The sequence below is a fragment of the Xiphias gladius genome, chromosome 22, assembly GCF_016859285.1.
Source record: "Xiphias gladius isolate SHS-SW01 ecotype Sanya breed wild chromosome 22, ASM1685928v1, whole genome shotgun sequence".
NCBI lineage: Eukaryota > Metazoa > Chordata > Actinopteri > Istiophoriformes > Xiphiidae > Xiphias > Xiphias gladius.
In genome coordinates this window covers 15,875,061-15,888,191 of record NC_053421.1, presented here as the reverse complement: position 1 = coordinate 15,888,191, position 13,131 = coordinate 15,875,061, and the positions used below count along the sequence as shown (strand labels likewise).

The 13,131-nt window shown below is 41.8% G+C and overlaps 2 protein-coding genes across 2 annotated transcripts; both read right to left on the bottom strand.

The window, feature by feature from the left end:
* Positions 1 to 192: 192 nt before the first annotated feature.
* Positions 193 to 3,182, bottom strand: LOC120783666 (protein FAM8A1-like). Its single transcript, XM_040116789.1, has 5 exons — positions 2,508 to 3,182; positions 1,719 to 1,839; positions 1,447 to 1,570; positions 1,140 to 1,279; positions 193 to 1,036 (listed from the first exon to the last, which is right to left on the bottom strand). The coding sequence occupies exons 1-5, from the start codon at positions 3,058 to 3,060 to the stop codon at positions 892 to 894; spliced, it is 1,083 nt and encodes a 360-aa protein (XP_039972723.1). The 5' UTR covers positions 3,061 to 3,182; the 3' UTR covers positions 193 to 891.
* Positions 3,183 to 4,736: 1,554 nt separating this feature from the next.
* fabp4b (fatty acid binding protein 4b) lies at positions 4,737 to 5,721 on the bottom strand. Its single transcript, XM_040117825.1, has 4 exons — positions 5,570 to 5,721; positions 5,248 to 5,423; positions 5,064 to 5,165; positions 4,737 to 4,899 (listed from the first exon to the last, which is right to left on the bottom strand). Exons 1-4 carry the CDS (start codon positions 5,640 to 5,642, stop codon positions 4,849 to 4,851), a joined length of 402 nt encoding a protein of 133 aa, XP_039973759.1. The 5' UTR covers positions 5,643 to 5,721; the 3' UTR covers positions 4,737 to 4,848.
* Positions 5,722 to 13,131: the final 7,410 nt, after the last annotated feature.

Below are 13,131 nucleotides of genomic sequence, written 5' to 3'. Positions count from 1 at the left end.
TGAATACTTTCTGAAGCCACTGTATGCACACATTACCTAAGGCAAACATAATGGCACATTAATAACTTAATGCAGTTTAAGTTAAAAAAAAAAACAACAACATAATGTGGCTTCTTAATTAGTATCAAAGCATTGTAAGAATTATCAAATAGCCGACAAACCGCTAAAAGACAGACATCTCAAGCATTCAGATAGATAGTGGTGGTTTCATTTAATCTAATTAAATGCAAAAAACAGTTAATCACATAAAATGCATCGGACATTAGCTTTTCAATCACACGCATGCTGTCAGAGTCAGTTTACATTTCCCTTCATTACTTTTAAATGTGCCTTTAAACCAACGTTTTACAGAAGCTAAAAAGCTGAGCACGATGCATCACTCTTACAGTGACAGAACTCAACTCAAAACTGAGGACTCTGAGCATACAACTCTTAGGACAAGATTTTAATACAAAGAAATACTTCAGGTATAATCTCATGTATGCATGGTTAGCAAGTTAACTACTGAGTGATACAAGACATTCACCCTTAGTTTGGAAGAGAATTTAAAAAGAGGCAAATCTTGTGTTAGTGAAAAGGTAGCATATACCATCATTTTTTCTGTCTTCAGAGGAGACATACATTTGGCACAGGAACAGATTCTGAAAGCAGCATGTAGACATACATGCAGAAATACAGTATGTGTCAGAGACAAACCAAACCAAAGTTGTAGGGACCTCAATAGTTCATACTGATGTGTATCAAGCTCTCTGGCAACATCTTAATGCTCCTGCGTGTTCAGACGATCCCTTGAAAGGGCGGTGTCTGAGGAGTTCTGCTGGCATTTTTCAAAAAACATCACACAGTTCCTGCTCAGCAATACTGTAGGACTCTCTTGTGGGCTCTTCAGCCTCATCTAGCCCTGGAGCGCTTGACAACAATTGTACCAGCTACCATATCGTACACAGTCCGGTTGTGCTGAAAGAACAGAAGTGTGATGAAGGCCGGGAAAAAGAAGGCAATTGAAAAGTTCTTGTTCAAGGCTCGGACAGTAGATCTGTAGAGGCAGAGACAGTGGTTACGACACAAAATGTAAGCCTGCGACTGGTTGCATTTGTCATGAAACTGCTGAAGGATAACCTTTAAAATGAACTACTCACGCAGACAGAGAGACATTAGTTGCTGGCAAGACAAGCACCCTGTTAGGATGAACCAGAACTGATGAGTCACATGTAACAACTCTGAGTCCAATGAGAAACTTCCCTGGAGTGGCTCCCCCTGCTCCCCAGATGCACACGATCTAAAGAGAGAAAGGCGTACAAGCTGTCGCTTAACCACATGGGGGCTTTTCAACAATTTACAGAGAAACAGTCGACAGTTAAGGATGAGACCACTGATTTGTCTCACCTTAACCGTTTTAGAATCTGGTCAATAGAGTATGGAAAAAATGTTTTCATAACTGCTCACCTCATAAAAACACACTAATATCCGGTAGACAAGTGCAACAAGCATCATTTTCTGTAGCTCCTCCATCGACGTGTCCTCATCTATTTCTTCCACAATGAAATGCATTGCGAACTTGGAAACATCCCTGGGAAGAAAAGGAAAATATGTCTATGACACTAATCCAAACAGTGGCTCAAATTAGACTTTGGTTTTGTTTTTGTTTTTTTACAGAGAAGAAAAACCCAGGCATCATTTTACCACCACGACTACTTACATAACATAAATACACTCACTTAATTCCACTGAGGTGCATAATACTGATGATTATAGTTGCTTTGATGAAAAACAAAATGAAAAAATCCACCATCTCAGCCAGGAGTCTTTGAAGAGGTGAAGGAATGCTATACTCGCGACCTGGTGAAAAGCAGCAAAAAAACAAAACAAAAGCAAAGCTGAAGTCGAACTAGTACGGTGCACAACTTGGTCAAAAGTATGTGGACATACTAACGCTGGTTGAAACCGTAAGTCTGACAGTGGTAATATATGTGGTAATATGTAGCGATAATAAAGGCAAAAAAATTTAATTTTGAATACTTTTAAGTCAACAAATAAAAAAGGGCTTTATTATTCCCCCACCCAGATTATAATCCTGGCAGTGCGCAGAAGGCACTGGGGCAGTATTTAGCTCATCGTGGTGGGAAATAAAATTTACAGACAGTGTAACTGAACAGTTCTACTGACTACAGCCCTGCGAAGGGGTTGGGGTCGGGTTCTTCCACAATTTCTTCATAGACCTCGCTTTGTGCTTTTGAGGAACTGTCAGGGTGAGACACAACAGGGCCTTACTCAAACTGCTGCCACAAAGATGCAACTACGCTGTTGTTTATAGTAGCATTGTATACCGTAGCATTCACATTTTTGCTTCAAGTATAAAGTGGTGTATCCCAATCCATAAAACCGATCCAATACAAATGTATGTGGACAGGAGTGTCTATATACTTTTTAGCCATAAAGTGTGTGTAATTTTAAAATTTTGACAACCTGCAGACTGAGCAGTGAGCCTAAAAGCCAGCAGCTTTTACCTGGTCTCTGTGCATTTCCATTTTCCTGCGGCTGCTGCTGCTGTGGCTGGCCGGGCACTGCAGCCCCACCTGCAGGTTCACCTACCCGGCTGCTTGGGGAGGCGGCGGCAGACGGGTAAGGCGACAACGGAAGACCAAACGGGCTGTTATGCCAGTGCTGGGAGTTGAAATCGAGAGAGCCCGTCGACGTCCCGCTGGCTGACTGTAAATAATGAGGGAAGGACATGGCTGACGCTGCCAGCCAGCTCTGCCAGTTCACATACCCAGTGTAGTACTGCCACATCCACGCCTGCAGCTTTTCGCAGTACTCCGACGTGGCGCGGCACTCACCGGCACCCTTCTTATCTCCAAAATTGTTCTGGTTGCCTGTTCTCTGCGTAAACTCGTCCTCGAGTGGCTCAACTTTGTCGGCAAAACGTTTATTCTTTCCCCTGTCGCCTTCCATGTTTGTATTTTCTTGGTCGGCCATGTTTAATGATGGCGCCGCGTCACGTGCAACGTCACGCGGGACCATTTCATATGGACGAAGACAAAGTGACTGCAAAGTGAACATTATGGACGATAAACGTTGTTGGGGAGTATAGTGACTTACACTAGATTAAATAATTGCTCGATAAAGACAGAAAAACTCACAAAACTCTGTCCATTTCACGACAAAATGTGGTCCCCGCATTATCAGGATACAGTGGTACGGTCCAATCGTGCCCTGCTATTACAACAATCAGCCGCAGGGGGGGACATTTCTGCGACGTAAGTGAGATCATGACATTCGGGGTCTTCACGTTGTTACAATTCAAATGAGCAAGGAACGCGCCGAAACGTTTCTTACTGTTACTTTTGGATTTGTTTGGGTGAGGCCACCCCCAACTGATTATTGCATCATTAAATTAGTACAAATGCTTAGTCGGTGATTAGAAAATTATTGTAGCCCAGATTTGAAAACAATTCTAATTATTCATTGCTGCAAATATTTGCTGGTTTGCAGCTTCAGGTTGATGGCTACTGGTCAGACCCAGGCAGCTTGACACACCATTTTAGGACTTGGAAACATTTGAGGTTACCTGCAGTTATTGTGGATGCATTCTAGTTTTGCTGTATTGTTTGTGCATAGCCGCTGGGTCCTTTCAACAAAGCAGCCAGGTCAATCTAGAACGATTTCTAAGAATTCATCAGCTCACAATCATGGTGTGATTGTGTTTAAAGGGATAAAACCATTTCAAAAGGAGGCAGGCTACCGAAAGCCAAGATTAATCCTTAATGGGTTACTCAGAAATTTAAAACTTAGAACTCGAGGTTGTGCACAGATATTCTCTCAGATGGCTATTTTTATACAACTTAAGACTAAAAAAACAGCAAAAACTGAACTGAAAAAAGTCTTGACATTTACACAAAATTGTAAAGCTTCAAAAACATGCGGATTATGTCCCTGCGCCATATGCGCGTGTGGCACTCAAGACAACAGATCAGCTTTTCATTAGACAGTACTCATTGTTGCCTGAGCACCACCCGGGGTCACAGTCATTCACTAAATCCTAGAAATCTTTGAGGATTTGGGCCTCAACCTACTGCCCCAAAGGACCCTAATTAAAACAAATTATGTGCACTTGCTTGAACCTCACGTCTGTGCATCCAAGACAAGAGGCCTGGCACAAATGAGGTCACTGCTGTAACCCCAACCAGGGATTTGGCCTTCCCACCTCCTTGTCATTAAGAGGGCTGCTCTGATACAAGGACATGCATGTGGCTTTTGCTTGTTTGAACAAAAGGCCTTTGTACATAGCCCCCCCAATAAATCCACCTAGCTTGTAGACTGGAAGTGTGACTTTGAACCAGTCAAAGGTTTCTTGCCATAAGCCATAATTAAAAAACAAAAAGTGTCTGGCCATTTCATCCAAATCCATGTTACAGCAACTTTAAAATGCCTATGAAACAGTAATGAAGCGTTTGGAGTAATGACCTCAGGTCAGGTACTTTGGCTTTGAAAATATTTCAGCATTAGCAAAATCCAAATATGCACTGCTTCAAGATTTTTTTCCAGGAATTTTGAACCATCACCTGCCCCGGCAAGTGCATTAACATGCATTAGCCTACTAGCATTTAACACCCTCTCCCATGAAGGCTAAATTGTCCATCAAATACTTAAGGATATGCCAGGTACTGATGAGTTTTAACCCACACAAACTATGCACCAACAAAAGAAAACACTTCATGGACCACCATTACACAGACTCAAGTATTGCAGTTCAGAACTTTATTGGCATATTTGGCAATATCTCATTGCATTTGGTGTTTGGTAATTGAACGGATGTGCAGGCTCAACAACGGATGTTTACCAAATGAATTAAGCCTTTTCATAGGTCCTCACTGCCACAATGTCAGCCATGACACATTTCTGTTGAGACAATGTTCAAATGTTAGAAATCTTACATTTCACTACAGTCCAAGGACGAGGTTAAAAATGCAAACGTAACGTAAAATTCTTCTGACAGAATACCATCTACAAACTACAGAGTCTGGACATCGCAGTTGCTCAGTTCTAATTAGTCAGTTACTCACAGCTGTCAGTTTTCCATCTTGAACCTCTCGTTCCAGTGTAGTCGTTTTTCCCTCCCACGTCTGCTTCTGCACAAGTTTGCCGTTCTCAAGCGCGAAGGTGGTCTGGAAAACCCATGCTGGGTTGGTCAGAAACATATGAAATGAAGCTGGAGTGTGTTTGAAAAATGACTAAAAGATGACCCACCTTGGCCTGTCGGCCGTCTGCGGTCGTCTCGTCGAACTCCTCGTTCATCTTGAACTTGATCTCTGTGGTCTTGAAAGTAGTCTCAGACTTCATTGAAATAACCCCAGCATCGTCCACGCTGATCACCAGGTTTGGCTTCGCCATGTTGCCCATTTGCCGGGTGGCGAAGCCCACACCTTCAACATAGTCAGCGTCAGTTCGCATGCTTCTCCTAAATGGATTCGGTTGTGTGATGTGGCAACCGTCGCTACCTTATAAACCATCACTCAACAACATAGTCCCACTTATACAATAATTTAACTACAATTAAAAGTGATCTTACCAATTGCCTTCATGTATTCGTCAAAGTTCTCGCTGGCAGTCAGAGTCCAGGTTCCGACAAACTGCTCAACCATGATGGGGACGATGAAGCGCAGGGCTGCTACACAAACACGAGCTGTTCCAGCGGTGAGGCGCGGGGAGACTCACGCGCCGGGACAACTTCATATTTGAAGCCTGGTCCAGCAGGTGCCTGATCGCGGGGCCACCAATCAAGAGCCGGCGCGGACGTTGCCCTGGGAACGCGCGGATTAGGGGGCGTGGCTTTAAATCAGATTTTGATGGTGTGATTGATGGGAGTGAAGTGTGAGTTTACCGCGGGTCTGCTGACTTCAGCATGATTTGGGGAGGTTGTAGAGTGCCTCAGTAATATGACCTGATAGGATTTGGTGTGTGTCTGGACGTCGTTCCTGTACAGCCAGATACAAATGCTGCATTATTGTGCAAATAATGTTACATCATCACGTTTATATGAAATAGGCTAAGAGAATAACTCATAATAAATATTAATCAGACTAATAGCAAACATAATAATCAGATAAACGTTGAAACCTTGTTCAGGGAACTCACAAAAAACTCGTTATAACACTGCACATACACTCTTGTTCGTGGTTAGACTACTCTAGAGCTGCAGGATTAGTTGATAAATTGATTAGCCGATCGACAGAAAATTGAAAACTAATTGTTTTAATAATTTAAAAAAAGAAAACAAAAGTCAAATATTTGCTGTTTCCAGCTGCTCAAATATTAGGATGTGGGTTTTTTTTTCTTGTCACACATGATGGTAAACTGAATCTTTGTATTTTGGACTGTTGGTCACACAAAACAAGACATCTGAGGACATCACCGTGGTCTGTGGGGAAATATAACCAGTGTTTTTCTTTATTTGCTGTCATTTGTAGACAAAACGAAGAACTGATTAATTGAAAAAATTAGTGGCAGATTAACCGTTAATGATGATAATGGTTAGTTGCTGCCCTAGTCTACTCTTAAGGGATCTTAATATAAATTAAACTCCATTTTAAAAAATGCCATATATATTACGGGAAGAAACTTTTTCCTATTGTATGCAAAATTCACCCTTAAAGAGTCTTAGCTTTACAATAAAACACAGAATTAATGTTACATTCAAATTTAATGATAGTGTCTCTCCCCATAATTGCATCAGAAAGTTTTATTGGAAATTAATTGCCTCATATCTGGCCAGAACTTCCATAAATTCTACATATTACTTTGATTACTTCTGCTACCAAACACCACTCCAGCTCTGTCTGAATACTGGTTTTAACCCATAGATGGCGCCTATGAAAAGCGGATTAAGTAGGTCTTAGAGGTTCTGTTAATAACTGTTGTAGATAAATGTAGCAGACATTACAAAAAGTATATGTTGAAATGGATTTTCATTCATATTTAATCATCTTTTAGTTTATTTGTATGTATTACTTCCATATCTTTTTACAAAATGTTTTATAATGCATTTGAACATTTGAATTATATTTACAATTCAATTGCTTGACAACAAAAGTTGCAGAAGTATGGGGTGTTTAAAGATTTTTTGATTGGCAGTGTATTCCTATCAAAACTAGTACAAAACAATCAGATATCAGTGTTATTTGTGTCAAAATGTCAGATTGCCATGTACTGCCTCCCAATGGTTTCGGCAAAACATTACACTAGGCCTTATAATTGGCCTTTTAAAACCTAAGCAACCCAAAATACTAAATATGCCTAAAGGTGAGTGAGTTAAAGTTGTATTTTAGAGAAAACAAGCAAAATAAATGAAATGAAAAACTGATCAAGCTTATCCTCTTGTTCTTCTGTCTGTCCCAATCTAGTCCAAGGCTTTTATATAATAACACAATGTGTCCTGTACGAGGGTCAACAAGTAAAGACCCTTCCACTGTTTAACAGATGAGTTTTCATTCATTTATGTATTTATTTATTCCATCTAAATCCACTCTGTGAAAGCCTGTGCAATGCAAAATGCAGATAGTGATATAGTTTTGTTCATCAAACAGTAAAATGAAGAGGAACATCCATGTATGAATTATGAATTTATGAATCCTTATTTCATAAATATTTCAGTTGTGTTTTCTCCTGAGTTGATATACAAGCTTATGAGTGCTGCTGATGAATGTCTCAAGGAGATTGAAGTGCAAAAGAATCAGACAGAAATGATTGGAGATGCTCTGAGCAGATCAGATTCAGATCAAATGAGTGCCTTGTGACATATCTCCTCAGTGGATTAAAATGAATTGAGTTGTTACATCCTCCTCCGAATGCCTCCCACCATGCAATAGTTTAACTAAAAAGTCTAGAAGTCTTTCAGACATTATTTGGGAGTAAAGTTGTACTTTGTGAAATCACTTGAAGCTGACTACAAGTTATTTAATGGCTTTTAAATGATGAAAGCATAGAAACAAAAGAAAAGTATTGAGGTTTGATGGCAAAATTATGTAAATATCTGCAACAAGAAACAAGTACCCAGTAATGAGTTAGGTCATTACTGCTTTTGGAAACTGTGCAGTAGGCAGCAGATGTCTGTACACAGGACACGAGGGAGCATGCAGTTCCTTTCTGAGATTAACAACTGGAATAAAAAGTTACTTGGGTTGGCAATGATGACATGTAGCAAGTTGTAAAAAAATTTCTATTCTATCATAAGCCAAAAATAATTCAGAAATAGCAAAGTTGCTTCGGTTGTATAATAAGTTTGCAAATTATGGAGCTGCTGACAGTGAAAAGGGTGCAGGGAAATGTCCCCTGCGTGCCCATTTTTATCCTACAATGAAATCACACAAGAAAACATTTTGGTTGCTTTGTGAGTCACTGCATGGCGTCATAATTTAGTCCTAGCGTTTCTAACTTTTGAAGATAAAACCCTCATTTTTATTCATGTTAAGTAAACTGTCCATGAGCATTGGTATGACACGCGTGATAACCCTTTGAAAGGTGGATTCACCCTTTTATCACAGCGGAACTGTGCTTGATGTATTATGCAAAGTAGCCATCATTGTAAAAAAACAGAGAAACTGGAATCAATGTATGCTGTACAGGAGGATCTTAATAAGACAGTCAGGTGGCTGCAGTATTTGGTTTCGTGGTCCAAATGCATTCATTCATTTCAATGACAGCCAGCAATGATGTGATAGTCAGGAGGCCGGGCTGTGATATATCATGGAATGTTGTTTACCAATCCAGTAAGCCGATTACTTCTTGTTCTGTCACCCGGGGTTTCTCTGTGTATATACAGGTGCCATCTAGCAGGCGCAGAGCCCGTTTAATGAACATGAACTCTCGCTGGCAGCCACAGAGAACTCCTTTCCTCCTGGTTTTCATCAACACTTCAGCCCCCATTGATGAGAGAACAGTGGCCATGGACAAAAGCTGTATATACTGTACAAACACAGCTCTGACCGGCAGCACACTGACTCATTCTTCAGTGTGTGTGAGAACGGAGGGGGACCCCTTTCAGCTCCTTTGTGTTGGTGTCTGTCAACAGTGTAGTTGGAGGCAGAGCCCATTGTGGCGGCCAGTGTTTCGTATTGACACAGGGCCTCGCTCAGCTTGTTCCCAGGGTCCAACCTGAGGACTCATGAATAATGGAGAGAGGATCCTCAGGGCCAAGGTAGCTTGCAAGTATGACTGGGCTCATTATAAACCTTAAACTACAGCTTTATATGTCGGCAGGTAAAACTGGGGTCACAGCTGATCATGTGGACAGTGAATTTTGTTGCAACGCTCTGCAGCCAATGATCCAACCCTGTGAGAATCAGGCTAAGGGATGGTGCTTCATTCAAGTCTGAGAAATAAAAAAGGAACAAAACATTTAAATTACACCTTTTCACAGATCATGGGAGTATTTTTTTCAATTCTCCATCTTTTTTGGGATCATTTTATTGTACTCCTTCTAATCCTGAACTGTGTTTTGTATTCTGAGTAAGCCTTTGCCCGAGGTGGGGGATAAATCTCCTCCATGCATAGATCCTTTAGCAGTGCCTTTCATGTATTGTAGTTGAGACATGTCCATAATCTGTTTATTGTTTCAACCAAATCCCCAAAATGTTTTAATCATTGTTAGAAAACCTCCTGCTGGCTCATCCAGGAACTATTTGATGCAGCTGAGTCATGACTTTCTTTTGAAATATTTTTCTTTATTTGAAATGTTTTTCAGGCCATCTTTTGCATTGCATTGGATTTTAAAACTAAAAGTGTACCTTCAGAATTCCAATTTAAAAAAAAAAAAAATCCATGCAGTAAACTACAGAAAAATCACAAAGTAAACCAACGAATTTTAAATGCCTGTTCCAAATTTCTAAAAAGCAAGACGATGAAAATCGTATGTTAAAGTTTGATGAGTAAGAGGGACCAGTCAGAACTGGGTGTGCGCCACGCCTTTGGCACCAACAGGAGGCATCACTTCAGGTCTGGTTCCCAGCAGGTCTAAACCATCTGCTGAAAGGCTCACACGACCTGAGCAACGTGCCCTCTCCTCTTTGCCTTTTTAAACGGCTGCTGGATGAAGGGAAACCGGAGGCCAGGGTGGGCGCCGACTGTTCTGCAAAGACAGGATGAAAAGTGTGTGTGTGTGTGTGTGTCTGTGTGTGTGTGAGGCGGAGGTCAGAGAGGTGCCTCTTGCTTGTGTGCTTTGAGCTTTTTCATGCTTCCTGCTTTGATCTTCTCTCTCATCCCTTCATCCCACACGCTCCCTGCGCCTCAGGCTTCTGGTTTGCAGCACACCGACAGTGGGGCTGGAGAGGGATTGGGGGGGGGGGCGGGCGCGCCTGCCTCTCACAGAGACACTGCTTGTTCTTTCAGTATAGGGAGATGTGCAAAGAGAGCTGCCCATGGGGTACAGCCTCCCGGTGCAGAGTGCAGTGGGCGGAGGGTTCACCAGGAGCTAAAGTGATGCATACTGTACAGTTCTCTGCTCCTCTTTTATGCTCTCTTAGATCCCCCAACAGTGGGCTGGAATTCTTGTGTGAAAAACAACTGTCACAGTGCTTAGAGAGTGGCCTCCTGACCCCTTACAACATGGGAAAGTGCACCCTCAGCTGCTAGTTATATAAAGCCTGCCAGAGTCATGAGAATCCCTGATAAATCACTCGGCTTGAGGCCTCTTATGACTCCCTGCATCTCACATGCAATGATTATTTTGTATGGGTCACTATAATGTGTCCCTTTTTGCTAAAGCTTTATATAGGCTCTGTTCAAAGTGTCCCTATGTAATCAATGTAGCAAGAAGTGATAGTTGTGGAGCAGCATGACAGTCATCATGTGAATATGTGTTAGAAAACATCCTTTTATCCCTGTCCCGTGTCCTCCCAGAGCCTGATAATCCTCATATTACCCCCTAACACACACAGAGAGAGTCCCCCCATACCCCACCTGCTGAGCTGAGACTGGGAAACACAGATGCGAAGGCACAGAGCAGAACCCCTAATTGAAGATCAATTGGAAGGGGGAAGCACTTACCTTTATTTAGACATGTGGTAAGTGTTAGGCTGAGACAAGCAACCCAACCATCTCAGCAGATGACTGCACTTAATATTTCATGACAAACTTTTTTGGGGGGGGGCTGCTGCTGCTGCTGCCTTGCAGCTCTGCAACCAAATAACAGATATACTAATCCCTTACAAAGATGACAGGGATCATTTATATCTGTTGCATCTCCCCTGGTAAACTGGCAAGTGCTCCCTAACCTTTCCTGTCAATTCAAATCATCTTTAAATCAAAAGGACATATGACTGTGGAGGGGACTAGATAAGAGTAGATGCATGTAAAAAGTCTAATGTACCATTTCAATTTTTTGAACAAATGCTGCAAAGACTTAAGAAAATTGAGGTCAGTTCTGCAACTCATAGTTCTTTGGTTAGATCATTATATCTTGAAATGATCATATGATAAACTGGAAGGGGGGAAAACAGAAAAAATGTATAAAAGCGTGATAATTATAGAGTAAAGGTAACGCACAGAGCAGATAGAAAAAATGATGGAACTAACAGTAGGACTTGGTGGGATTCTGCATGTTTATGCATGTTTGTGCAAGTCGGGCGAGAGAGAGAGAGAGAGAAAGAGTAAAGAGGCTGTGCTAACAGGCTTTCTGCAGATCACTGGCAGTTTGACTGCAGTGGAGAGTAATGGGGCTGGCAGGGCGGAATCAATTACTGGCCACAACAGATTTTCCCACAGGTCGGAGCTTGGGAAAGCAGTACTTTACTGCAGTGCAGACAGCTGGCACAGAGCATCCACTGGGAAAGGAGCCGGCTCACAAAAAAAGACAGCATTTTTTTTGGATAAACTTGTGACACACCATAAATTGGCTCTTTTTTTGTTTCTCTTTTCTGTCTAAAAATATTAGTTATTATAGTCGCTAATCAGATTGAATTGCAAATTGCATCAGGCAAATAAAAAATTGCACACAACCCACCAAAAACCCTTGGCCTAAGTGTCTGAGGTGGTGTAGAGGAGTAACTCTTAACACAACAGCTGATCTTCAGAGACAGACCTGCTATACAACACAGATTTCCCCCAGCAGTGACCAATAATGTCAGTGCAGACACACACTCACACACACACACAACTTCAGAAAGAAGTCATTATAAGTTTGCTACAGATAAAATTGACTAATAACTCAGATGGCCAGTCCCAGTGAGGTTCCTTTTGCATGATGTAAACCAGGAGATACATTTCAATTAGAGCCCCAAACCCCCCTCCACCTTACCTCACACATACACACCAAGACACACACTCCATTGATATGCAAACAATGTTTTTCCTGTGGCAACACAATGTGTGGCCTTAAAAGTAGCTCGCTCCGTGTTCCTCCTTTCTCTGCGTCGACATCACGTGCTGTCTCCTGTTGTGCTTATTTGGGAACCAATCTTGTGATCTGCCTTCCCTCTATTGTGGACTTGCATAAGTTAACTGGTAATGGGCAGCATTCTTGTAAATCTCATGAACAGTATGATTGTTAGGGGCCATTGTGCAGGAGTGTGCACCATTATGGAAAAAGGGATGAAATATATTCTATTTATTCGGGTGTGACTCAGGTCATCCATGTTTTTTCATTACATAAAGTTGCCCATATCAGAGTTCAAAGTATTGCTTGGATCTTTTCTAAATGCTCATCATGCCCTGTAATTGACTCTAAGACATGTAATTGACAGCCGGTGCTGAGATCCTGGTGTCAGCATTATGACCTGGAGAGCTATCCTCAGGAGAAAAAAAAAAGACTTACAAAAAAAGCTCCTGCTAAACAAAGAAACAAGGAAGTCAACACATCCTCTCTGGCTTTACCTATCCAAAAAGCACAAGGATAATAGATGCCAACAAAGGCAGGAAAGTAAAGAATGAGATGGCGGCTGTATTACGGTCAAACGGTGGGAATGGGTCTCAGGCCTCGTCTGGTCCCTGCCCGATATAGCGCCTGGGTGCTGACTGGAACCAGAGGGGACAGGCAGGAAACTGTGGCCCATAGGATAACATTGTTGTATGGAAGCTGTGTGGGAGACATTTCCCTCAGTCAGACAAGCTATTTAGGACCAGCATAGGTGGCATTTTCTT